A 27,445-nucleotide genomic window follows, 5' to 3' on the forward strand; every position below is an offset into this window, starting at 1 on the left:
TAGGTTTTCCCAACCTTCCATGAACAAAGAGCAGAAAAGATATTACCAGTTAAAAAGCAGCTTCTGCTGCTGGCCACATGTCCCCTGTAGTTCCATTTCCAATCTCCACATGTCCATGGGGCACCTCAAATCTGTGATATTTGATCTCCTACAGAGATATTGCTATTACCTATTTGGAGCTCCTGACTCATATAGCGTCCCTCATCAGCTGGACTGCCGGATCTCCATCCCATTAGCTCAAGGTCACCTGACCTACCTGGTTCAGGGGTACAACCAACTTTGTTTCATGGTTTTACCCACCCCCCCCACCCGCCTTGTGTATTTGTGTCTTTTAACTTGGAATGGTCCAAACCAGGTAAACTGGGCGACTCAGGCTGCGTCCACACTATGCCGGATAATTTTGAAAACGAAGCTTTTTTTCTTTGTTTTGACCCTCTGTGCACACTAAAACGGCGTTTTCATCCCCCAAAAATGGAGATTTTTAGAAACGATCTCCAGAGTGAATAAATCTGAAAACGCCTAAAATCCGTTGCAGTGTGTACGGGGTAACCGGAGCTTTTTAAAACCGCTGTCATGACGTGCCGGAACAGATGGCAGCAGCGCGACATTTCATTGTTTTCTTCTTCTTATTATTATTATTTCTTTATTGTCGCCAAAGAGTTGATACTAGAGCGTACAATCATCACAGCGATACTTGATTCTGCGCTTCGCAGAACCTAACAATGTCAGAACAGATGGCAACGAGACTGAAGCCAGAAGAGTTAGAAATGTACTCACCAAATACTTCGACCCATAGCTTACTGAATAAATAAATATACACACTTTGCCCTGTTTTCTGTCCTTGCTTGTATGAAGGTAAGGACAGAAAACACCCTCTGCCACCTCCAGTTTAAATTCCATGTGGAATATTTTGGAGGATCAAGAACCAAGAACCAAGGTGGTTTACCTATTTACGCAAGTACTTCTCTGACAATAGATGTGTAACAGCCTCATTTAACATTGTATGGAAATACAAGATAACACTGACACAGTCATGTTTTATACATTTAACAAGGTGCTTTATTAATGCAACAGAGTTAGTCAGTCTTTCAATGTTTGTCGTCAGCTGGGTCATACTGTCCGTGAACTCCCTGTCAGTTGCCTCCATACACTCCAATATTCATTTTTTTTTAGTTTTACGTCCTCCTGCATGAGAGCCAAGAGCAATTCCTTTTAAGTTTTTCTACTCTGTAACTGGACAAACGCGCACTAAGTATACCGTTTCCTCTTCGCTTGTTTTCTGTGTGTCCTGCGCATGCCCAGTAGGGGAGATTCACCCAAATATCTGTGTTAGTGTGAACAGAGATATTTTGAAAAACACTTAGTGTGGACACCTGTCATCTTTACTCGAAACTGGCATTTTCAAAATTATCCGGCATAGTGTGGACATGGCCTGAGACATTGAGTCTAACAAGATTACAGATTACTTGTTTGGTAGGTCTGGCACTTTATATAATAAATAGTTACTCATATGAGAATGGTCTCAGGTTTAGCAGGTCATTACTTGATGCTTTGTGTGTCCAGATTCAGTTGCTCTGATTAGATTATCCCAGAGCAAGAATTAGCTCAGAGTTCACAAGATAAGGATAGGGGGAGAAAACGCATCTGGCTTTGTCTGCTCCCCATGTCCTTGATTTGTCAAATCCACTAATTTGTAGACTGTTGTTCTTTTTTGTCAACTTCCACTGTCATTGATTCGTTCAAATCCACTGATTTATAAACTGTAGTTCTTTCCAGCCACAGGCCTCACTTAGAGTATTGTGAGCAGTTTGGGCACCTTATCTTAGAAAGGATGTGCTGAAACTGGGAAGGGTTCAAAGAAGGTTCACAAAAATGATTCCAGGATTTAGTGGCTTGTCACATGAACAGCATTTGATGGCTCTGGGCCTGTATTTACTGGAATTCAGAAGAATGAGCGATGACCTCATTGAAGCTTATCGAATGGTGAAAGGCCTTGACAGAGTGGATGTGGACAGGGTGTTTTCTACAATGGGTGAGTCTAAGGCCAGAGGACGCAGCCTCAGAAGAGAAGGGCATCTTTTTAGAACAGAGTTTCAACATCTTTTATCGCTGCCGGACAAGGGTTCTGTGAGCAGCCTATTGCTGTGTGACTCGTTGTGACAGGTGGGTAGGCCTCTCTGCCTCATGTGGAGACCCTCTTTTTCGATAAATGTCGGTGTTGTCATAGGATGGTATCATGGTTCTGTGTTTGTGGATTGGACCGTTGTGTTTATGGACTGTGGACTTATTTCAGACTTACTGTTTTTATATTGTGTTTTTTTTAAAGTTGCCTGTTCCTTTTCCGTTTGTTGTTTGGGGGTTGATGCTCTGTTAGTGTTTTTGTGGGGGGAAGTGAAGCACCTTCAATAACTCCAAAAGACTGAGGTTAGGTAAAATACTGAAAGGCTTTTATTTGCTGTACAATACGACCTCCATGGTGAGTGTCTGCTCCCGGACTGAGGGGGAGGGGCAAGGCGAAACACCTTTATACTGGAATATGTGGGAGGAGCCACAGGGCAGTCAGCAGAGGGGCGCGTCCAGATAGTTAACCCAGTTACAAGATATATGGTTTACCACAGGAGGGAAGGGTTAATTTTTGGGGGAGTCGATGTTCCTGTTCCATTTTGTGTGGGGAAGGGAGGTTTAGGGGGGGTGATGATCAGGATGTTGTTCTTTTTTGTGCAGGAAGTGGTGGGTGTGGGTTTGATGTTTCTCTCTGAATGACTTTCATGTTCTTTGTGTGTTTGGCTGCTACGTGGAGAAGACAAATTTCAGAGTTTGTTTAGGATACATGCTTTGATAATGAATGAACCTTTGAGATGAGGAGGAAATTCTTTAGCCAGATAGTGGTGAATCTGTGGAATTCCTTGCTACAGGCAGCTGTGGAGGCCAAGTCTTTATGTATAGTTAAGGCAGAGGTTGATAGATTCTTGATTGATCAGGGCATGAAGGGATACAGGGAGAAGGCAGAAGATTGAGGCTGAGAGGAAAATTGAATAAGCCACGATGAAATAGCAGAGTAGACTCAATGGGCCAAATGGCCTAATTCTGCTTCTATATCTTGTGGTATTATGGTCTTATATATAGGGTCTTCAGCCCTCTGAGTTCACCTCAACCATCAATCACCTATTCATTCAAATTTTAGACTAATCCCATTTTATTCTGCCTACAATCTCATTGACAACCCCTCGCCCAAGATTCTGCCATCAGCCACACACTGGAGCAACTTACAGCGGCTATTTGACCTGCTGCCCTTCACCTGCACGTCTTTGGGATGTGGGAGAAACTCCCACTTACGGTATGCTGACGTTGGGTACAACTGTGCAGCTGGCAGAGCTGCTGCCTCACATCTCCCGTGACCCGGGTTCAATACTGACATCGGGTGCTGTCTGTGTGGTGTTTGTACACTCGTCCTCTGACTGAGTGAGTTTACTCTGGCTGCCCCAGTTACCTCCCACTAGTCCAATGCTCCTGCCGATTGGTTGAATTGACTATGGTGCATTGCATTCATTTGCCTAGAAAACTAAAAACTGGCATGGCAGCCAAACATGGATTCTGAGTAAAATCTAAGCCCATCTCTTCCACAGGGCTCCACCACCCCCGCCCCCGCCATTATCTTGATAAAGTATCAGACTGTAACTCACCTGAACATTTAATACAACTGCACTTTGCTGTATTTGTGTGTGCGTACGTGTGGTGTTTATGCTTCTGCATAATTTTTGAACATATATATGTATCTGGATTTCTGTGTATGTGTTTGTGCTCTTGTGTCTCTGTGCTTTCTCATATGTGTCTGTTAAGGCTGATTTATACTTGTGCGTCAAAAGGACGCCATAGCCTACGCAAGTGGCCTACGTGCGTTGTGAGCATTTATACTTGTGTGTTGGTGCACCTGCGTCGCTCTGCAATTCGGGCACATCGCACATGTGCACACACCTGCCCGTGCAAGGCTTCACGGTCATGGTAGTCTTTCTCCAGGTAAACAAGTTTAAAGCGAGTGTCTTTTTTCGTAAAAGCGAAATGTGTCCTCCATAATTTCGGAGGTCTATAAAGCATTGCAGCCAGAGATCCTTCCCTGCTCTTCAGTCACCCAATGGGAAGCTATTGCAGCGTAGGAGGAAATGTGATGCTACCAAGCGGACGAATCACAGTTGTTCGGTCTGCATTGCCGTGACGCGTAGTTACATTTTGGGAGAGGTGCGCGTCAGGCTACGGCGTAGGGATCTGCGTAGGGGTCGCAGCGTCGAGTTGACGTAGAAGTATAAATCAGGCTTTACTCTGAGTATACGTAGGCACATATCTGCCTTTGGCTGCTTTTGTCAGTTTGCGCACTGAAGAACAGAGGGAAGGAATAGTTTCGAAGGATGTTCTTGACCAGAGGTCAGTTATGTTTACATTCGGTGTTTCATTGACCTTAAATCATTACATGTGGAGTTGCTGCACTGTTGAAATAACTCCCCCATTTAACAGATACTACAGAGAAATAATTGGCCCAAACAGCTCATTCAGTATTAACACTCTACACAAACTTCCTACCCCGTGTTCAGTAATTTCACTTTATCCACTCGTGGCTAACTATCTTACTTTGGGAATACACTCCACATTCTGTTGTGTGCTTTATAATGACATAGAGGACGTGCATTTACGGCAAGAGGGAAGCTTACGATATACATAGAACACAGTACAGAAGCAGTATCTTTGGTCCACAATGTTTTGCCAAACTAATTAAATTCAGAGCTAAATGTGTAATTAAACTAATCCCATGCCTATATCCTTCCAATCTCTACGCATTATTTGCCTAAGAAGCTCCATTGTATCTATCTCCACCACTCTCCGTGCATAAAAAATTGGCCTTGCACATCCCATTTCACTTTAAATGCACACCCTCTAGTATTAGACATTTATAATAGATAGGCAGGGCAATTTTTTTTTGTTTCTTTCTTTTGTTTTAAAACAGAGAGTAGTGGGTGCCTGAAACATGCAATCTGTAGTGGTGGTGGAGGCAGATACTACAGCGGCATTTCAGAGATTATTAAAGGAATGGAGGGACATGCATCACATGCAGGCAGAAGGGATTATGTTTAATTTGGCATCAGACATGTTGCGCCATAGGGCCTGTTCCTGCGCAGTACTGGTCCATGTTCTATATAAATAATTTATATCTTTAAGTTGTTGAATATTTATTATTTTAGTCATGTCTTTTTGAAGGGATCTTCTTAGCAAATTCTTCTCTTTGAAGTAGGTTGTACGGGTAAGACTCCAGGTTATCTCCTAACTCAGAACAGAAAAGCTGCCAGAGATGGCAGTCTGCTGGCTTGGTTGATGACTAGAGTCCCACCAGGCCACATGAAGCACTCTGGACAAGTGCCCACCTGACCCACTTCCCACCACTCTCAGCTCTACCCTTACTCATTTCCCTGAATGTTCCAACTCCATTGTCACGTCTCATCTGTATCCAGCAGGAAGTGGGGAGAATAAACGGGGAGGGTTGTTTGGGGGAGGGGGGATATCCACATCTGACATGTTATAGTCCTTTAAAAGCCAACTGATTCTAGGTTAGGACCAGCATGTTCTATCAGGGTGAATGATAAGGGTAGAAACGTTGAGAAACATTGACATACAAGTTTAGTCATGAAGATAAAGGAAGCAATTTTAAGGATTAAGAAGCCAAATACAGACAAGTTCCTTGAGGAATATAAAGAAAACAGGTAATAACTTTAACAAGGAATTTGGAGAGCTAGAGGGGACTAAGAAATGTCCTCAACAGAATCAGAAGCAGAATCAGGTTTAATATCAGGAACATATGTCGTGAAATTTGTTGTCTTTGCAGCAGCAGTACAATGCAATACATAATAGAGGGGGAAAAGTGAATTACAGGAAATATACATGTACTTAAAACCAGTCACTTAGGACAGATGGGGCTCGTCAGCTGTGGTTGGCAGCTCATCTAGGAGAAGGAAAATTCTGATCTCAAACCTCCGCTGCCTTGTGGCTATATGTACTCGTGGGGAAGGCTTTGGGAGTAAACCCCGAAGGAAAAATCTGGAACTGGAGTCCCTAAGGCAGTCCTACATTGAGTTCAATGCTGACTGGCAACTCTTGTGACGCCGCTGGGACCAAACTGTATCGGTCTCTGCCGTTCCTCTAGATTTATCAGATGTGTGGAGAGGGGGAGCTTGCTACATGAGCAACAGCTCACTCTCCATATCGTACTGCCCAGGCTTGTGTATCCAGACAGCTAGGATGCAATACCCATGGTCAACTCTGACAGATGGAGGCCTCAACTAAACCAAACAAAATAAGCAGTGCAAAGAATAGAAATAAAAAATAGAGAGGTAGCTAAGGCAAGGGTAGGTCCACTCAAAGACAAATGAGGGAATCAATGACTGGAGCCAGAAAAAGAAAGCATAGTCCCAAATGAATAATTTCCATCAATGTTTATCAAGGAGAATGACATTGGTGAGGTCAGAAATGGGTATGTTGATACTTCAGAGTATATTGATATTAAGGAGTGGGAGATTTTGGGTGTTTTGAAAAAAAATTAAGATGGATTGGTCCCCAGTGCCTGATGAAATCTATTTCAGGAAGCTGAGAGAGGTCAGAGAGGAGACCAGTGAAGCAGTGACACTAACGTACAGTGTGTCCGAACCAGAGAGATGAATGCTCCTTAGCCACAAACAATGTCCCAGAAGACGGGAGAATAGCCAGTATTGTTCCTTTGTTGAAGAAGGACAAAAAGGACAAGCCATGAAATAATAGGTAGGGGAAAATATTGAAGAAGATCTTTGGGACAGGAATCACTCATATTTGGAAGGCATGGACTCATTAGAGATATGCGTCATGGACTTGTGAAGGGGTAAATTCCTGTCTTTTGAGTTTGATTGAGGCTACGTCCACACTACGCCAGATAATTTTGAAAACGAAGCTTTTCCTCTTCATTTTGACCCTCTGTGCACACTAAAACGGCGTTTTTATCCCCTGAAAACAGAGATTTTCAGAAACGGTCTCCAGAGTGAATAAATCTGAAAACGCCTAATATCCGTTGCAGTGTGTACGGGGTAACCGGAGCTTTTTAAAACCGCTGTCATGACGTGCCGGAACAGATGGCGGCAGCGCGACATTTCATTGTTTTCTTCTTTTTCTTCTTCTTATTATTATTACTTCGCTGTCGCCGAACAATTGATACTAGCGCGTACAATCATCACAGCGATACTTGATTCTGCGCTTCGCAGAACCTAACAATTTCAGAACAGAGGGCAACGAGACTGAAGCCAGAAGAGTTAGAAATGTACTCACCAAATACTTCCACCCATAGCTTACTGAATAAATAAGTATACTCACTTTGCCCTGTTTTCTGTCCTTGCTTGTATGAAGGTAAGGACAGAAAACCCCTCCACCACCTCCAGTTTAAATTCCATGCAGAATATTTTGGAGGATCAAGAACGAAGAACCAAGGACCAAGGTGGTTTACCTATTTATGCAAGTACTTCTCTAACAATAGATGTGTAACAGCCTAATGTAACATTGTATGGAAGTACAAGATAACACTGATGCAGACATGTTTTATATATTTAACAAGGTGCTTTATTAATGCAACAGAGTTAGTCAGTTTTTCAATGTTCATCGTCAGCCGGGTCATACTGTCCATGAACTCCCAGTCGGTTGCCTCCATACGCTCCAGGATTTGTTTTTTTTTTAGTTTAAATCCTCCTGCGTGAGAGCCAAGAGCAATTCCTTTTAAGTTTTTCTACTCTGTAACTGGACAAACGCGCACTAAGTATACCGTTTCCTCTTCGCTTGTTTTCTGTGTCCTGTGCATGCCCAGTAGGAGGAGATTCACCCAAATATCGGTCTAATGTGGACAGAGATATTGTGAAAAACACTTAGTGTGGACGCCTGTCGTTTTTACTCAAAACCGGCGTTTTCAAAATTATCCGGCATAGTGTGGACGTAGCCTGAGTCTTTTGATGAAGTGACACAGAGGATTGATGAGGATAGAGTAGTGGCTATTGTCTACTTAGACTCCAGTACAACATTTGTAAAGGTTCCTCATGGTAGGCTGGTCCAAAACATTAGATCACATAGGATCAATGGTAAGATCATCTCTCAAACTCCTACACTGAGAAAAAGAGTCCCATCTGAAGGCTCATGACCTGAAATATCCACTGTCTATTTTCCCCCACAGTTAGTGCCTAACCATCGAGTTTCTCCAGCCCATTGTTGCTGTTGCCTTTGCAGTTTCTCCTTGTAACTCAAGTTCCTCCCTCCACCTCCTGGCAACATTACTGTGAACATCTTCTGCACCCTCTCCAGCTTAATCACACATTTCCTATTGTGTGGTAGTGAGGAATTTGCACTCAAGTCTCTGGAGTGGGAATAGAACCAGAAAATAACTAAACTCTCAGAGGAGAGTGCTACTGACTGAATCACAGTCAGTGCCCTGTGGCTTAGCTGAAGGGTACCCGCACCTTGAAGAAGTTATTTGTTCAAATCCTCACCATTCCTTATATCCTAGCAATATTATCTCCCATAGGTACATTCAGTCCATTCTGAAAGCTTCCGGAAAGAGTGAGCACCTTCGGGTTCCAAGGCGTCGACATATCTGGGGATCTATCCTGTGCCTACTACGTTGATGCAATCACGAAGAAAGTGTGCCAGGGGCTCTGCCTCATTAGGAGAGTGAGGAGATTTGGTATGTCATCAAAGCCTCTTTCAAATTTCTCTAGATGATTTTGAAATCCGGTACATTGGAGCATTTGGGATGTTTCAATATACTGGATCACAAAAGGCTCACCCATCTCTATGATGGGCACAACCTATCCCACCATCAAAGACATCTTCAAGAGGTGGTACCTCAAGAAAGCAGCATCCATTACCAAGGACCTTCACCAACTGGGACATGTCCTCTTCTCAATACTAACATTGGGAAGGAGGTACAAGAGCCTGAAGACTCTCACTCAAAAATGTAGGAACAGCTTTTTCCCCATCCACCATCAGATTTTTGAAAGTCCATGAACACTATCGAGTTATTCCTTTATTTGCAATATCTGTTCATTTTTGTAATTTATAGTAATTTCAAATATTTGCGCTGAACGGCCAACTAAAGATTAGCTTTACTTATCAAATGTGCATCAAAACATACAATAAAATGCATAGTTCTATGTTAAATCAAACCAGAGAGGGTTGTGTTGGGCAGCCTGTAAATGTTGCCAAGCTTCTGGCACCAACATTGTATGCCCATAACTCACCACCCTTAACTGTACTTCTTTGGAATGTAGGAAGAAAACCAGATCACCCGCAGGAAACCCGTGTGGTCACGGGGAGAACATACAGGGAGTGACAGGAATTGAACATTGTTTGTGATGACTGGTGTTGTAAACCAATGGCTAACCACTAAGCTACCATGCCATCCCACCAAACAAGAAACTTCACATCAAGTGTCAGTGGTAATAAATTTGACTCTGATATCTGCAATTGTATTTATAATTATTCAGTGTGCATGACCTACTAAGAGATTGAAGAATAATCCAGTGGATTCATCATAGCACATTGCCAATGTTAATCATGTTCTGAATGACTACAGTGCTGGCTGATTGAAACCCAGAGCAACAAAGAATGAGTCCACGGTACAAAGTTTTAGATAAAAATAAACTATATTATTCGGTTTCATTCTCCTTGAAGGAGAAGGGGTTAAGTCAAAGTTCACACAGCCTAAGAGAATGATCTGGACTGTGACACTGAAGCAAGGCTGCACTCAACGGCTTTCCCTCTCCAAGAAAAACAATAAAAGCAAACATCCTGCTGCTAGTTTGAGCTCACTTTGCTGTTTAGCCCCCGTTAAGATGATGAATGTAGGATCTTTTACATAACAGGAATTTAAAAATTAAACTGTCTGTTAAAACACAGGTTAGAACTCATTGAGCGTTCAGTCATTCTGTTTGCTTGTGCATTCCAAATCCAAGCCATATGATGCTCAAATAAAACATCTTCCTCACGAAATTCTTGGTTCATTTCTCCCTGCTCCCTAAAATTTTGAACCAATGATAACCAACTTTCTCTCCCTCCGAACTTCTGACAAATATGAGCCACCAATAATCACCAGTTTCTCCATACAATTATAAACCCATTCATTAAGATCTTCATCAACGATATTTCAAAGCTCAATGTAAATTTATTGTCAAAATACAGATATGTTACCATATACAACCCTGCATTCATTTTCTTGTGGGCATACTTAGCATACTCAATAAATCCGTGATAGAATCAATGAGATATTACACCAACTTGAGCATTCAACCAATGTGCAAAAGACACAAACTAAGCAAAAAAATTTGAGGTCATTAAGCTTGGTACACAAATAGAAAATGTGGTGCATTTGTTAAATGGTAGGAGATTGAGTGGTACTGATATTCAAAGGATCTAGATGAATACAAGTTACTGAAAACTAATGTCTAGCTGCAGCAGGAAGGCAAATGATATATTAGTCTCTAATATGGGAGAAAATTATTACAGGAGTAAAGATATCTTACAGCAAGTGTATAGAAATAAATAATAAATAAATAAACCAATAGGTATAAAGAACATGAGATGAAGAGCCCTTGAAAGTGAGTCTCCATTCTATTTCCAAATACTTTGATTCCTGTAGTATCCAGATGGCTATTGATCCTTGTTCCTGACAAATTTGGAGTGGAGAATTCCAAAGATTTACCATCCACTCTGAAGAAATCAATCTTTATTTCAGTCCCAAATGGCGAACCATAATCTCTTGACTGTTATCCCTGGTCCTAGACTTTTTCCACCAGAGGGGACCTGCTTTCTTACATCCACCTTTTCAAGTACTGTAAGAAAGTTGTACATTTCAGTGAGGTCTTCTTCCATTCTTCTGAACTCCAGAGTATGGAGACCTGATCTACTCCCTTTCCAGTAAGTATACTTAGTTCGCCAATCTCAGTCTCACCAAGGCCCTATACAATTGCCATAAGACATCTTTACTCCTGTAATAATTTTCTCCCATAGTAAAGACTAATATATCATTTGCCTTCCTGCTGCAACTGGACATGAGTTTGCAGTAACTTGTATGCATCTAGGTCTTTTGAATATCAGTACCACTCAATCTCCTATCATTTAACAAATGCACTAAATTTTCTGTTTGTGTACCAAACTTAATGACCCCTTTTTTTTTTTAAAACACATTATATTCCATTTGCTATGCTCTCATCTACTGACGGATTGCTCAAGTCATCAGCAGACTTGGAAGGACAATATTTTTGTCCTTAGCCAAACAGTTGCTTCAGATTGTGAATAGGCAGGGCCCTGATACTGATCTTTGTGGCCACAACTAGCCATATGCATGAACAGAGGGACCAAATTTTAAAACTTCAGAAGATGCTGAGGCTTCCTTGTTTCTCTGTTGACACATGACCAACAAAGAGGCTGGATTCTAGTTTGCTATGGGATGAAGTCAGGGAAACATGTTAAGGACGGGTTGTCAGTTGAGGAAATCATTGCTTTCTTTCTTCCATGGGCACTGGCAGTCTCTCTATTGATAAGCTCTTCAAAGGAATAAACTTGGCTAAGTGCAAAAAATCTTGTACATAAGTAGTGGTTACATTCAGTAGTGTAAACTCTTAACAGAAACAAAAAAAAACAGTTACGTTGCCGCTCACATGGCTTCCCAAGTTTGAAGGGCTTACTCATGCAACCCTGCCCCACCATGTTTACGAGCAGTAGAATGCTTGGACTGTATTCCTTTCCCACAGAGCCTTACCAAGACAACACTGAATCTCAGAGCTTTCCTCGGCATGTGTTCCTGCAGCCCGGACAATACTGGAATGGGGACATTCACAAGCCTAAGAGTGGAAGCTAAGTTTTGATTCCATTGACAATAGCTACTAAACTAAACCCAACCCTCTTATAGATATGTTATAGGAGATTACCCTTCCTCAAGAGGAGGCAAGGAAAAGACCATAAGACATAGGCACAGAATCAGCCCATTTGGATCAATGATTTTGCTCTGCCATTCCATCATGGCTGATTTATTATCCCTCTCAACCTCATTCTCCTCCCTTCTCTCCATAACCTTTGACACTCTGACTAATCAAGAATTTATCAATCTTCATTTTAAAGATCCCCTATGACTTGGCCTCCACTGCTGTCTGTAGCAATGAATTCTACAGATTCACAACCCCCACTCGACCAAAGAAGTTCATCATTGTCTCTGTTGTAAATGGATATCCCACTATCCTGAGGCTATGCCTCTGGTCCTAGACTTCTCCATAAACAGGAAGCATCCTCTCCATATCCACTCTAACTAAGCCTTTCAATATTCGATAGAAGATGACAGGGGATCTCATTGAAATCTAAATTCCAGCAGGTACAGGCCCAGAGCCATCAAATGCTCCTCATCCCTTAACTCCTTCAATCCTGGAATCACTTCAATGAACCTTTTCTGGACCTGCTCCAATGCCAGCACATTTTTTCTTAGATAGGGGGCCCAAAACTGCTTAAAATACTCTAAGTGTGGTCTGACCAATGCCTTACAAAGCCTCAGCATCACATCCTTGCTTTTATATTTTAGTCCTCCCAAAGTGAATACTAACATTGCATTTTTCTTCCTCACCATCAACTCATGCTGTAAGTTAACTTTTAGGAACTCCTACATGATTTTTGCTGCCGGAAAATATAAAAATCATGACATATATGAGTGATGATAAACCTGATTCTGATACGGATCTCTGATGTGGACTCAGAGTGGGACAAAGGCAGGGAGAGGGGAATCATGGTAGGGAAAGGTGGAAGGGAGAGGGGAGGGAGCAGAAAACACCAGAGAGACATTCTGTAATGATCAATAAACTAATTGTTTGGAATTAACTGACCTTGCCTGGTGTTTCAGGGCTGGGTGTGTCTGTACCCGCACCACCCCCACCCCTGGCACTCCTTTTCTGCTACTTGTCCCACACCCCTCCCTCGGTGCTCCACCCTCATCATTCCCAACATCCTTTGCTCCTGACAGATTTACACACTTGCTGTCTGCTCCACATTGACAAGTACGGTACTGTATGAGAAGTGTTAGAATCTCTAGCTGTATATATGTGCCTAAGAATTTTGTATAGTACTGTATAACGTTAAAAAAAAAAGCGGTAGCAACACCAATAGTCATCGGCAGCAACTGGAAATGGCCTCCTTAAATCCAATTCTTTGTCTCCTGCCAGTCAGCTGATCTTCTGTCCATGCTAATACCATGAGGTCTTATCTTGTTAAGCAGCTTCATGTGCAGCACCTTGTCGCACTTCCCATAATGGTTTCTTAGCTCAGGAACTATAGATTCCTGAGCCATACAGCATGCAAGCAGGCCCATCAGCCCAGCTATTCTATGCGAACTATCAAGCATCCATGTACATTAATACAACTTTATGCTTAAATGTAATGGGAATGCGGAGCTCTTCTCAACTCCCGGAATTCCTATCCCCTCTTTCTCCAAAACTTTTTGATGCCAAGTGGGAAGAAAGAGTCAGGGAAACTGGTCAGTTATTAATATCAGAATTGTGGCTTATAGATTTTTCTGAAGAGTATGGAAGTGGTAATGCTGGACAAACAGTTTGCTATAGATATTCGGCAGGTCAGGCGGTTTCTATAGAGAAAGAGACTGAATTAATGTGATCCTTGATATTTATTGGACGAGGGAAGATAGCAGCTCAATCATAAAGTAATTGAATGAAAGGCAAGCTCATGAGACTGATTAGCCTTCCACAGCCCTGATAACCTTCTCATAAGTCTTTTCCAAAGGAACTGTGTTAATGATGGCTCCTTTATGGAGGCAATGAAGTGGCATCCTATAGTCTGGATTACAAGATCAGGAGTTCAAATCCCTCAAGGGGATACAAGAAAAGAAATAATGTGGACTTAATCCCACCTAGTCTTCATGACTATACTAATGGATTGTCATAGAAACGTTTAGCTCTTAAGGGTCATTGCAGGCAAAAGGCACTGAGCTAAAAGATTGGCTAAGGTGCCACAGTAATGTGATGGCATGACACAATTGCAGGCCGAGCATTGGAGTGCAGAGTTCAGTTCCAGCGCCATCTGTAAGGAGCATGTACGTTCTCCCCATTACCACATGGGTTTCCTCTGGGTGCTCCAGTTTCCTCCAACAGTCCGAAGACATACCAGCTGGTAGATGAATTGGACGTTGTAAATTGGCCTGTAATTAAGCAGGGGTAAAATAGGTTGGTTACTGGGCAGATCAGCTCAATGGGCCTAAATAAATAAATATAAATAATACATTATTGTACACAGCATCAATTGTGGGTAGCTAGGAACTCTGCCTCCAGAACCTTTTAGACTGTTTGTGTTAAAAATATCACAAAGAATATCATATGTGTGTGAAGTTGCACAAGTGGCAGAGAAACAGTATAAATGTAAAGAGCAGTCAGGGAAGAAGAATGACAGAAACACGGGGATGAACTAGAATCCATTCCTCTGCCTTTAATTTCTGCGACGGATGACTGGTTTGTCTATAGCTCATGGGTATGTTGTTTTACCCTATGGGAATTTTACCTGTGTTTTGGAAATCATTTGTCTTTTAAAATGGTTTGTAGTTTGGAAGTCTTTTATAAGATAGAAGTCATCTGTCAGTTTTAAATATGTTTTAAGTACGTTGTTTGGATTTAAACGTGCATCACTGAAAATTAAAGACTGTTTAAACTTCTTTATTAACTGGAAGTATCTCCTCTTTGCCAAGGAGGGAGGGACGCACCATTCAAATCATGGACATTCGCAGCAAAACTTGCCATGGAGGATAAACAGGGAAGTGAACTAGTCATTAAAGATTGGGTAGCTACAGTAAAACTTCCCTTTAATGAGTGTACCCATAGCTACCTACAGTATATTGGAGAAGGCTTTAGGACTTTGTTTGAATTTAGAAATTCACAGTCAGCAAATCTAATACATTCACATTTGGCACACGACATGGTCACATTATACCAAAGTAATTTTTAGGAAGAAATATTATTTAGCGGTAGTTCAACTCAGCGCACTCACAATAGAATGGCCAACATCCTGGTTCCAATAGATATGTAGGTAAATGCTGGTTGGTATTAATGGCATAGCAGAAATATGGAATAATACCTGAACTGCTCCTCAAATGGAACATGATCACTAGTTTATTATTGAAGTCAGAGACCGGAATGATGAAGGGATAGAACACAGAAAAGGATACAGATTAGACAAAGCAAGCCCCGCTGTATGACCCTGCTGTGTTGATACTGATACTATTCAAGGCGATAATCATGGGCAGCTGACAGGGAAAATTTAAATTGTACTCATACATGTAAATGAGGTAGAGTGCCCAACATGTAAAGTTCCTGTACAGATAATGGAATTATACAGACAATAGAAGTAGCCATAGAAACATAGAAAACCTACAGCACAATACAGGCCTTTCAGCCCACAATGCTGTGCCGAACATGTCTTTACCTTAGAAATTATCTAGGGTTACCCATAGCCCTCTATTTTTCTAAGCTCCATGTACCTATCTAGGAGTCTCGGAAAAGACCCTATCGTATCCGCCTCCACCACCGTCACTGGCAGTCCATTCCACGCACTCACCACTCTCTACATAAAAAAACTTACCCCTGACATCTCCTCTGTACCTACATAGAAGCACCTTAAAACTGTGCCCTCTTGTGTTAGTCACCTCAGCCCTGGGAAAAAGCCTCTGACTATCCACATGATCAATGCCTCTCATCATCTTATACATCTCTATCGGGTCACCTCTCATCCTCCAAGGAGAAAAGGCCAAGTTCACTCAACCTAGCACCAGACCCAGCACCATCAAAAATATCATTAATCATCAGATTAAACAATATTGGACGAATGACACTACCCTGGGGCGTCCCATTCTGCACCAAAAAATCTTATGACACTTCTTCACCCACCCTCACTTTAAAAGACCAGCCAAACAAACAAATCGAATACCCACTTACGAAACCTACCACCAATTACCAAACTAAGCTTAATCAAAAAATCGTTTAGATTTGCAAACACAGTAACTAACGTAGTTATAAAGTATTTACACCAGTTTAGCCCAGATTGTAGGAAACTAACACTTCTAATAGGAACACCAGATGCTTCCTGTTGGATTCGTACCATAATCAACCCAACAGTTGATGCAACTGGACTGGATGAACGAGACATTCCTATTCATAAACCACTAGAATATCATCAGGATAAGACGATCAGGGTGAAATTGAAACATATTTTGTACAAATAAGAAGGTGTACGGTGTGTTGGCCTTCATCAATCGTGGAATTGAATTTAGGAGCTGGGAGGTAATGTTGCAGCTATATAGGACCCTGGTCAGACCCCACCTGGAGTATTGTGCTCAGTTCTGGTCGCCTCACTACAGGAAGGATGTGGAAACCATAGAAAGGGTGCAGAGGAGATTTACAAGGACTTTGTCTGGATTGGGGAGCATGCCTTATGAGAATAGGGTGAGTGAACTCAGCCTTTTCTCCTTGGAGCGACGGAGGATGAGAGGTGACCTGATAGAGGTGTATAAGATGATGAGAGGCATTGATAGTGTGGATAGTCAGAGGCTTTTTCCCAGGGCTGAAATGGTTGCCACAAGAGGACACAGGTTTAAGGTGCTGGGGAGTAGGTACAGAGGAGATGTCGGGGGTAAGTTTTTTACTCAGAGAGTGGCAAGTGCGTGGAATGGGCTGCTGGCAACGGTGGTGGACGCGGATAAGGAGGGGTCCTTTAAGAGACTTTTGGATAGGTACATGGAGCTTAGTAAAATACATGGGCTATGGGTAAGCCTAGTAATTTCTAAGGTAGGGACATGTTTGGCACAACTCTGTGGGCTGAAGGGCCTGTATTGTGCTGTAGGTTTTCTATGTTTCTATGTAAATATTATGACCAACTACAACAACCTCCTAACCACTGTGGGATGGTTGATATTGAACCAACTAAATTAGGATGCAGTCCTTTCCCACGCCAGAAATAGTGACATGTTGCTGACTATAGAGGAAAGCAATCCCTACAGGAAACTGTAGACTCCCTCTATAAACAAGGTGCTTTGATAGAAGAACCTTCTCAATTTTACTCACCCTTGTTCGGCGTAGCGGATTCCAATGGGCGATACGATTGGCATGGACTATATTGTCCTGAATAAACACACAGTATATAATTCAGCCTAGCAACAGTCATTACAATGAATACTGCAAGGATTGACTCATAAAGAATATAAATCTTGCGTCAATCTGTCCAATGGCTTCTGGCCACACGTAATTTTTGAAAGTGACTAACATTACACAGCCCTTACAGCACCCGATGGCTCACAATATCAGTGGACCAGACTCCCACAATGTTTTCGGAATAGTCCACAAATATTTTTGCAGGCGTCATTCAGACTCTACAAGTAATATCAGACGTGTGTGCATATGTTGATGGTGTATACCGCACAGCCGACACAGTGGACAAGCATTTAACACTGACTGAGGTTGTCATTAAAAGGCTGACAGACAGAGGCTATGTAGTTAACATTAAAAGAATCTCAACTCTGTCATACAGCAGTAAATTCCCTAGGTATGGCAATTACCAATTGGGAATGTGGTTTAATGCCTGAATTTAGACCAAAAAAAGTCACTCAAGTAGGGTATCCAAAGATCCTAAAAGCCTGACGATTTACCCTAGGCCTATTGAATTATGCTAGGGCTTTCATGCCTGACTATGTTCAGTTATCAAAACCATGATATGACATGCGTATGCCATAAAATGAAAAGCCTTTTGTTTTTACCACAGAAGATTATGAATCACTAGAGAATTTGATGAATGTAGTTAAGCAAGCAATAGACCTCTTGACCTGGAAGTTCATGTTTCTCCAAAAAAAACGCTGTAGCCATCTGCTATAATGAGGGAGAAGAAACACAGGCCCCATACACGATGCCTTATATAACTTCACCCCAACAGAACAGACATTTACCACCTTAAGATAATAGTAAGGCTACTGCAAGGGGACAAACCAATTATTATGCAGAGTTTGTGGCTTTGAAAAATGAAAAATAACCAATAAATAAACGGAGAACTAATTAGATATGGGAAATGGCAAACACTTTTACAAGACAACTCCTTAAACTGGGAATATGTTCCTGGGAGCTAAGAGTTACAATCTTTACTTGTCATGGAAAATGCAGAACCACTTTCTCCATGGCCCAATGTGGCACAGCATCCTTTACAGCACTATTCTCAAATGTGATACTGTGATGGATCAGCAATGAAAATTCAGAAAGATGGACAAACTCAATTATGGGCAGGAGTAGAGTTTATAAAAGGAAGTGTTTTATTGGAAACTGAATTTGAAACACATGAGTTGTAAGCGCATCCTTTAGGGGATCATGCAGCTCAATTTGCAGAGGCCAAAGCCCTAAAATTATGTTTAAAACAAGTACACACAAATGAACTGGCCTTCATATGTACTGACTCCAATTACCTTAAGAATATAGAAAGAGAGCTTCCCATCAGCTTAGCGACTGGATGGAGAATATGCAGAGGTAAACTACTGTCACATTTGTCCACGTGGAAGAATATTTATGAATTATTATTGACTGGACCATTAGTACAGGTGTTACACATCCTGGGACATAATGCATGCCACTTACACAGCTATGGTAATAAAATAGACAATCAACGAGCAAAACGATCTGCTGGTATGAACCTTACAATAGTAAGGGAGTTCAAGGTTTTGTAGTAACTCAGCAACAAATAGAAAATAACCAGGATGAAGTTTTCAGAGTTTTCCTAGCTATTATTAAACCCAGTTCCAAAGGATTTCCAACTCAGGACAAATATGAAGCTGAGGTTTGGATATGTCACCCAAAAAAGATCAGAAGCAAATATTTCTTTCTCACAAGTGGGAAGCCTGATTCAGGAAGCCCACTAAGGACTCAAACACATTCATGGTGGGGGACAAGCAACTCATGCAAAATTAGTCATGTAAAACTGATGGTCCTATGTGTTGAGTGATTTTAAGCTATTTGTTGCAATTTATAAAGAATGCCTGGCCTATAATAAAGGAGCAGTCACAAGACCACCTCCAAACAAAACCAACTGCACCAATGCAGGTGGAGCAAATTGATTATACAGTCCATTTATGGTGTCCAAAGGCAACCTACTTTAATCGGAAACCTAATAGATATATTCCTGTGATAATTGATCTTTGTACAGGATATATGTTTTAGTCTCCACAGCTTCTTGTAGTGAGGCCTCAACCATCAGAGCACTCCAGAAATTCCATATTCCCACATGTTGACACCCCTACCTGCATACATGTCGACTGACGGTCTCCCTTCATAGGTAAAGGCTTTCAGGCTATGTGAGAATAAGCAGGCATACAAGTGGATTACAGCGTTCCATTCCACCCAGAATCAAGTGACTTGGTGGAGTGAAGGAATCGTGAGATTAAGGAGGTCTGGCAAAACTGGTCTACTCTAGAGGCCCAAGGTGGCTACACTTGTCCCTGAAGTACAGATGTCTGCAAGCAATATACAGATTGTGAAAACAGGAGTTCACTAGAATGTTACACCTTACTTCTTAATGTATAATGTCCACCTAAATATAACGCTGATCACTAACTCAGACCTCAAGGAACTGAAAGAGTTTATGGGAAAGGAACCTGACATGAAAGCTTGGAGACCACAGAAAGGAGACTGGGTCCAAGTAAAGAAATTCCATTAAAATAACCCCAATCCTAAATTCCATCCTAGATAAAAACCTCCTTGTCTCATTATCCAGTTATCAATGATAGGACTCCGGTATTTGAGCCAGGGAGGGGAAACATGTCTGTAAGTAAAACTGTCTCCATAGATAAAATCAAACTTGTCTGAGTAGGATTTATCACCCGCCCCCCAAGAATGAGTGGAACCCTTATATTAGACCAGGACATGGGTTCACCACAGAACCCCTACACCCCAACAGGAAGGGGTGGTGATATGAAACAATAAAACATATGTTTAGATTTAAGAAGAAATGTAAAGATTCCTATTCATGAGGAAAGTCTCTCATAGATATATTGCCCAGGAATAATAAACCCAAAATGCACTGTTGTTTTCACAGTAAGGATTGTCTGTATATGTAATATTGTCTATTTGGGGAGTGATGTTATGAGTGCAACCCCAAAGTTTAGCATTATCAATTGGTCTCCAACAGTAAAGTTAGTCATGGACTTGTTTCCCCATGTTTCAGCTTGTAGTTGAAGTCTATGTGAAGAATAATTTATGTTATCTGGTATTATTTGCACCATGGCATGAACTATTCATGATTGTTTAATTAAGGGCAAAGAGAAAATCTGCATAGATACAATAGTTTATAGGACTAAAGTCTCTAAAAAGCTTAATAGACTTATCAGCTTTAGTTGACCAAGGAGGAAAACATTTTCGTTTCATCTTACCTTCTGCTTCAGTGCATCTTTCCTCCTTATCTTTCCATACAAAATCCAGATCAGGGGCATTGCTGAACCATTTAAAATATAAACCAGTAATGCAAAACATTGGCACATTACCATGACAATTAATAGTGGAGTGTAGTAGTGGCTGTAAATGGAGAAATGGAAACGTCTAAATTCTTTGAAGTAAGTATCTTCATATACTTGTTGGTCATAAAGGGAATGTGCAATGAAATATCCATCTAATTTAGAAGTCTGCAAAAAAATATTTTAATCACAATGTTCTAGTCTAACAGTTTCAATGTCATATGTCCATGAGTAAGAACATTCAATAACATAGCAGGGTCAACAACTTTCCACGTTAAGTGGTTCTTCTATAAATTTACCTTCAATACCTCGGCTAGAATCTTTCAATTTTGTTACAGTGTCATTAATCAGTTTCACAAGTGATGTGATCCTTTAATTCACTCAGAAGGTAGAAATTTCAGATGGCAAAAGTTGTTCAAGCATACCACTATCAGAGGGTCACTCACTTTTTAAGGTTTATAAAGGAAATGACTCAGAGTAATATGATTATTCAATCTATGTTGCACATCTCAAAATAGAAGTGCAAGTCCAGTTTTAAGGAAGGTTTTTAGGAATACTTAATGCTCGTCCACAATGGCTAGGAGCAACTCAGCCAAATTAAAAGAATATTTATCAGTTCACTATGAGAGCAGCTAAACTGACACAATCAGATGAACAAGGCATCTCCTTTCACAAGGTTCCTTTGCAGACCCACACAAAGCTCCTGACTGACTTAACGCTCTAGCTGAAATAATAGCTAAGACATTTCCAGCAGTTGCAAATTTAACTTCTACAGCACCAAATACATTTTCTGAGTGGATTGGCACTACTTTAAATTGGGCTAAAAATGCTTTTTTGCAGTTTTTTACAATGGGCAATTTCCCTGGCCATTGAAGTTACTATTTTTATATTGCTTCTTCTGTTGAAATGTTGAACCCTGCAAAGACTGAAGTTTGGAGACTTCTGCTCTTTATATAGCGGTTCCACACTTAAGACTCTATTAAAACACCAATACCTGAACTGCACTATTATAGATTATATCTTGAATGTCTGCTTTGCTATACACTGCCTCATGCTCGCCTTTTATCCAATTCTCTAGCTCATCCTCGGCCACAGAAGAATGAAGAGCAGGGACCATCCTAATCATGGCATTCTTGCTCATCTCCTTTTCCTAGTCCTAATCGCTAACATCATGTGTAGGTATACATGTTTCTCAACGCATCTTGAGGGAAGGGTGGGGGTGGAAGAGTGGTGTCTGTTGCAAATAACTGGCCTAAAAACACAATCTCATGGAAAAATGAGTCAAACATTTTTCACTCACCTATGTGGATATTATATATTTACTTTTTAACATGGGTAACTTTTTCATAATATGGTGTGTAAGACTTTATATAATGTATTTTCCTAAATATGTTTTTCACTGTTAATGGTAGTTTTATACTATCATGTTTTAGATCTTTGACATTTATATTCAAACCAATCTGTCTTACTATACATCTTGTCTGTTACGTTACACAATGGTAAAAGGTTTACTTGGAGGAGAAAGATGGCTACCCCGGGAATGCTATACTCCTGATAACTTTTTTACCTTTTCTGTTGTGATTTCTTCAGAAACAACAATTTAATCCTAGGGCTTTCAAGGTCTATAAAGCACTATATTGTCACGAGGCAGAACTATTTGAATTTGTTTCACTTATTATTTGGGCTTAAGTATATATGGTGCACGCGATTCTCCTACAATGCAACATGTAGGACCACCACTATTGCTATTTGTGATATGCTTAATGTTACAAGAACAGCTTGTATATTTGGTTGACAAGATCCCATAGTCTGCCAGAACAGACTGGGTAGTGCTTGTTCAGTTAGTTTTCTAGTACAACTTGAAAGCTGGGAAGATACATCAGTTCTTCTTAGTCAGGACCAATTCTTAAAGTAAAAGGGCGACGTCCTGGACAATTATATTCAGAGTCCAGAATCACTAAAATGGGCAGGAACGTATTCAGATGGTATGGTTGGTATTGAATGCCAAGCTACGGCATATCAATAGATGTTCATTCACATGGGAGGTACATAACCAAACCCTATGTTATTACATCTTTTTCTGGGCATTCAGAGTTGAAAGCACTGATAGGATCATCAACAAAAGAAGTGTACTCTTCCTTAACTCTTACACATACAGAGGCAGGTTACCTCTATAAACGTTTCACCTTCTACATATATTATGACATTGTTTAACTGATGAATACAATTTTCTATAACTAAAATGTGAGATTACTAATTCTTTGGGAAAAGAGGACAACAATACATAATCAGTAACCTGCTTCCAAGACTCACTTTCAGCAAACCTGAATAACATCATACATAGCATCGAAAGCAATATGAACACCCCTGTAAAAGAAATGAACTACCTGCAGCTCAGTGGAAGACATTACCAGCTGGCCCAATGAACAATCAGAGACAACCGTGATCCAAACTTGTGTAATGCCCTGGTTCACATCTTTACTGTTATGCTGCAGGTATTTCATTTAGCAGCTCTGTAAGAGCAGTTGTTCTGCTTTCAGCCTGTTTGGGTTATTGTTGAAGATATGGGATGATGTGGAATGTGTGCCATCTAATTAGACTTGAGAGTATCTTCCCTAGACTAACACAGCCAAGGAAACCAGGGTGTTTCACTTGCCTCAAGGAAACGCCAAGAACTGTTTATGAGGAAGAAAATTTTAAAGGTGGATGAATATGAACTTATTTTATTGATGCACTATTGTTACCTGTCCATGGAAAATTATAATGGTAACAATTCTTCGAATTTTCGGAAATGTGTGCAACTGAGATTAAGGAAGAGAATACTCTAAAGAGAAAATCTCACAGAAACCCCTACACTGGGAAGTACTCAAGAAGTTCTCTGAGCATCTGATCACAAAATGCTCTTCTAGCGCTGGTAACCTACTGGAATGGTTGGTGGAGCAATAGTGCACTCCCAAGAGAAGTCTTGGCGAAACTGATAACCTTAGGAAGAACAACAGGAATTCTGCAGATGCTGGAAATTCAAGCAACACACATCAAAGTTGCTGGTGAACGCAGCAGGCCAGGCAGCATCTCTAGGAAGAGGTGCAGTCGATGCTTCAGGCCGAGACCCTTCGTCAGGACTAACTGAAGGAAGAGTGAGTAAGGGATTTGAAAGTTGGAGGGGGAAGGGGAGATCCAAAATGATAGGAGAAGACAGGAGGGGGAGGGATGGAGCCAAGAGCTGGACAGGTGATTGGCAAAGAGGATACGAGAGGATCATGGGACAGGAGGTCCGGGGAGAAAGACAAGGGGGGGGGGGGAACCCAGAGGATGGGCAAGAGGTATATTCAGAGGGACAGAGGGAGAAAAAGGAGAGTGAGAGAAAGAATGTGTGCTTAAAAATAAGTAACAGGTGGGGTACGAGGGGGAGGTGGGGCCTAGCAGAAGTTAGAGAAGTCGATGTTCATGCCATCAGGTTGGAGGCTACCCAGACGGAAAATAAGGTGTTGTTCCTCCAACCTGAGTGTGGCTTCATCTTTACAGTAGAGGAGGCCGTGGATAGACATGTCAGAATGGGAATGGGATGTGGAATTAAAATGTGTGGCCACTGAGAGATTCTGCTTTCTCTGGCGGACAGAGCGTAGATGTTCAGCAAAGCGGTCTCCCAGTCTGCGTCGGGTCTCGCCAATATATAAAAGGCCACATCGGGAGCACCGGACGCGTATATCACCCCAGTCGACTCACAGGTGAAGTGTTGCCTCACCTGGAAGGACTATTTGGGGCCCTGAATGGTGGTGGTAAGGGAGGAAGTGTAAGGGCATGTGTAACACTTGTTCCGCTTACATGAATAAGTGCCAGGAGGGAGATCAGTGGGGAGGGATGGGGGGGACGAATGGACAAGGGAGTTGTGTAGGGAGCGATCCTTGCGGAATGCAGAGAGAGGGGGGGAGGGAAAGATGTGCTTAGTGGTGGGATCCCGTTGGAGGTGGCGGAAGTTAAGGAGAATAATATGTTGAACCCGGAGGCTGGTGGGGTGGTAGGTGAGGACCAGGGGAACCCTATTCCTAGTGGGGTGGCGGGAGGATGGAGTGAGAGCAGATGTACGTGAAATGGGGGAGATGCGTTTAAGAGCAGAGTTGATAGTGGAGGAAGGGAAGCCCCTTTCTTTAAAAAATGAAGACATCTCCCTCGTCCTAGAATGAAAAGCCTCATCCTGAGAGCAGATGAGGTGGAGACGGAGGAATTGCGAGAAGGGGATGGCGTTTTTGCAAGAGACAGGGTGAGAAGAGGAATAGTCCAGATAGCTGTGAGAGTCAGTAGGCTTATAGTAGACATCAGTGGATAAGCTGTCTCCAGAGACAGAGACAGAAAGATCTAGAAAAGGGAGGGAGGTGTCGGAAATGGACCAGGTAAACTTGAGGGCAGGGTGAAAGTTGGAGGCAAAGTTAATAAAGTCAACGAGTTCTGCATGAGTGCAGGAAGCAGCGCCAATGCAGTCGTCGATGTAGCGAAAGAAAAGTGGGGGACAGATACCAGAATAGGCACGGAACATAGATTGTTCCACAAACCCAACAAAAAGGCAGGCATAGCTAGGACCCATACGGGTGCCCATAGCTACACCTTTAGTTTGGAGGAAGTGGGAGGAGCCAAAGGAGAAATTATTAAGAGTAAGGACTAATTCCGCTAGACGGAGCAGAGTGGTGGTAGAGGGGAACTGATTAGGTCTGGAATCCAAAAAGAAGCGTAGAGCTTTGAGACCATCCTGATGGGGGATGGAAGTATATAAGGACTGGACATCCATGGTGAAAATAAAGCGGTGAGGGCCAGGGAACTTAAAATCATCGAAAAGTTTAAGAGCGTGAGAAGTGTCACGAACATAGGTCGGAAGGGATTGAACAAGGGGTGATAAAACAGTGTCGAGGTATGCAGAAATGAGTTCGGTGGGGCAGGAGCAAGCTGAGACAATAGGTCAGCCAGGACAGGCAGGTTTGTGGATCTTGGGTAGAAGGTAGAAACGGGCACTGCGGGGTGTGGGAACTATAAGGTTGGTAGCAGTGGATGGGAGATCCCCTGAGCGGATAAAGTCGGTGATGGTGTGGGAGACAATGGCCTGGTGCTCCTTAGTGGGGTCACGATCGAGGGGTAAATAAGAGGAGGTATCTGCGAGTTGTCGCTGTGCCTCGGCAAGGTAGAGGTCAGTACGCCAGACTACAACAGCACCCCCCTTATCGGCGGGTTTAATAATAAGGTTAGGATTAGTGCGGAGGGAGTGGAGAGCAGAGCGTTCGGAAGGAGTGAGGTTGGAATGGGGACAAGGTGCGGTGAAGTCGAGACGGTTGATGTCCCGTCGGCAATTAGCGATAAAGAGATCCAGAGCAGGCAGAAGACCAGAGCGGGGTGTCCATGAAGAAGGGGAAGGTTGAAGACGGGAGAAGGGGTCATCAGTGGGTGTGGAAGAGTCCTTGCCGAAGAATTAGGCTCGGAGACGGAGACGGCGGAAGAAAAGTTCCGCATCGTGGCGAACACTGAACTCGCTGAGGTGTGGGCGAAGGGGGACAAAGGTAAGGCCCTTACTGAGGACCGAGCGTTCTGCCTCCGACAGTTGAAGGTCGGAGGGGATGGTAAAGACCCGGCACGGATGAGAGCTGGGATCAGAGGGGGGAGGGGGGAGGCTGGGGGTGTCAATGGAGAGGGGAGGGTTGGGGTGAGAGGAAGATGGAGCCTCCGAGGGCCCAGGAGTTGACGGTGGGATCTGAGGAAGACGGGGCTGCGGAGTGGTGGTGGGGGAAGGGGAGACGGGAGTCACAACAGCAGCTCATAAAGACCCGGCCTGGAGTTCAAGGCTGGCGTTGCAGTTGGTGGTTGCGCAATCTTCACCTAGCAAGAGGATATTCGCTGTCAAGCTCAGTTTTCTAAACACAGCAGCTGACACTTCTAAAGATCATCTGGAGAAGGGGAGGAGAAGATGGTGGCACGATGCAGCGCACGCGGCCGTTCCGAATGATATCGTATGTGTTAACTAGGGGGCCGTGCACAATCCTGATTTGATGAAGACAGACGTGAGAAGCACGGAGGAACACCTGGAGAAAATTCTGAAATGCCTGCTTCGCTGCCACTGCTACTGTGCAATCGAGAATCTCCGGAGGGGGAGACCCCAAATCCTCGGCTTTGCCTATTGCCTGTTGCTGGGCCGGGGTCGAAGCGCTCGGCAGAGATGGTGCTCGGTGCTCGGTGTCGGAGGGCTGGTCAGAGGCTCGAAGTTTTCGGACGGACTCAAGAGTTGGCTGTGGTCGGGTGCTTCCAGGATGCTTCATTGGCAAGTTTGCGGCACTGGAAGCTCATGACAGGAAGAGTTTTTTTTCTTCCTTCTACCATCTGCGTGAGATGATGGGACTTTCAAGAGACTTTGAGACTTTTTTTTTTACCATGCCCATGGTCTGTTCTTCATCAAATTATGGAATTGCTTTGCACTGTTGTAACTATGTGTTATAATAATGTGGTTTTTGTCAGTTTTTTCAGTCGGTTTGTCTTGTGTTTCTGTGATATCATTTCTAGAGGAACATTGTATCATTTCTTAATGCATGCATTACTAAATGACAATAAAAGAGGACTGTGTGTCCTCATAATCTAATCTAAGATCAGAGTGTTGTTTTTGAATAAAATAAACTTCCAGTCAGTATTCATTGATGACACGCAACTAAACAATGGGAGACAGTCTTCAGTTCTTAATGTAAATGGTAAGCAATAATCAGTTTTAAGTGAAAAGGGAAGCTTTGCAAACAAGCACTGATTATAGAGCCAGACTTGATTGGCCACAGCATCTGGGCTTTTTGCTTAAGAGGTGCAGTGTAAGACAATGGGGTATTTAATTTGGCTTGTTTCAAACTAGCCAATACT

The 27,445-nt window shown here is 42.4% G+C and overlaps 1 protein-coding gene across 4 annotated transcripts in view; it reads left to right on the top strand.

The window, feature by feature from the left end:
• rsph9 (radial spoke head component 9) overlaps window positions 1-27,445 on the top strand; it is a 198,308-nt gene that overhangs the window by 15,618 nt on the left and 155,245 nt on the right. For 2 of the 4 annotated variants that reach the window (XM_072247724.1, XM_072247733.1), the window contains one exon: window positions 21,645-21,745. In XM_072247724.1, the coding sequence (XP_072103825.1) occupies window positions 21,666-21,745 (80 nt within the window). In that variant the 5' untranslated portion in view covers window positions 21,645-21,665. Of the gene's footprint in view, window positions 1-2,042; window positions 2,164-21,644; window positions 21,746-27,445 lie in introns of those variants that run through there. The other 2 variants (XM_072247715.1, XM_072247740.1) reach the window with 2 other exon arrangements.

This window comes from Mobula birostris, chromosome 2 (genome assembly GCF_030028105.1).
Source record: "Mobula birostris isolate sMobBir1 chromosome 2, sMobBir1.hap1, whole genome shotgun sequence".
In the NCBI taxonomy this organism is placed as follows: domain Eukaryota; kingdom Metazoa; phylum Chordata; class Chondrichthyes; order Myliobatiformes; family Myliobatidae; genus Mobula; species Mobula birostris.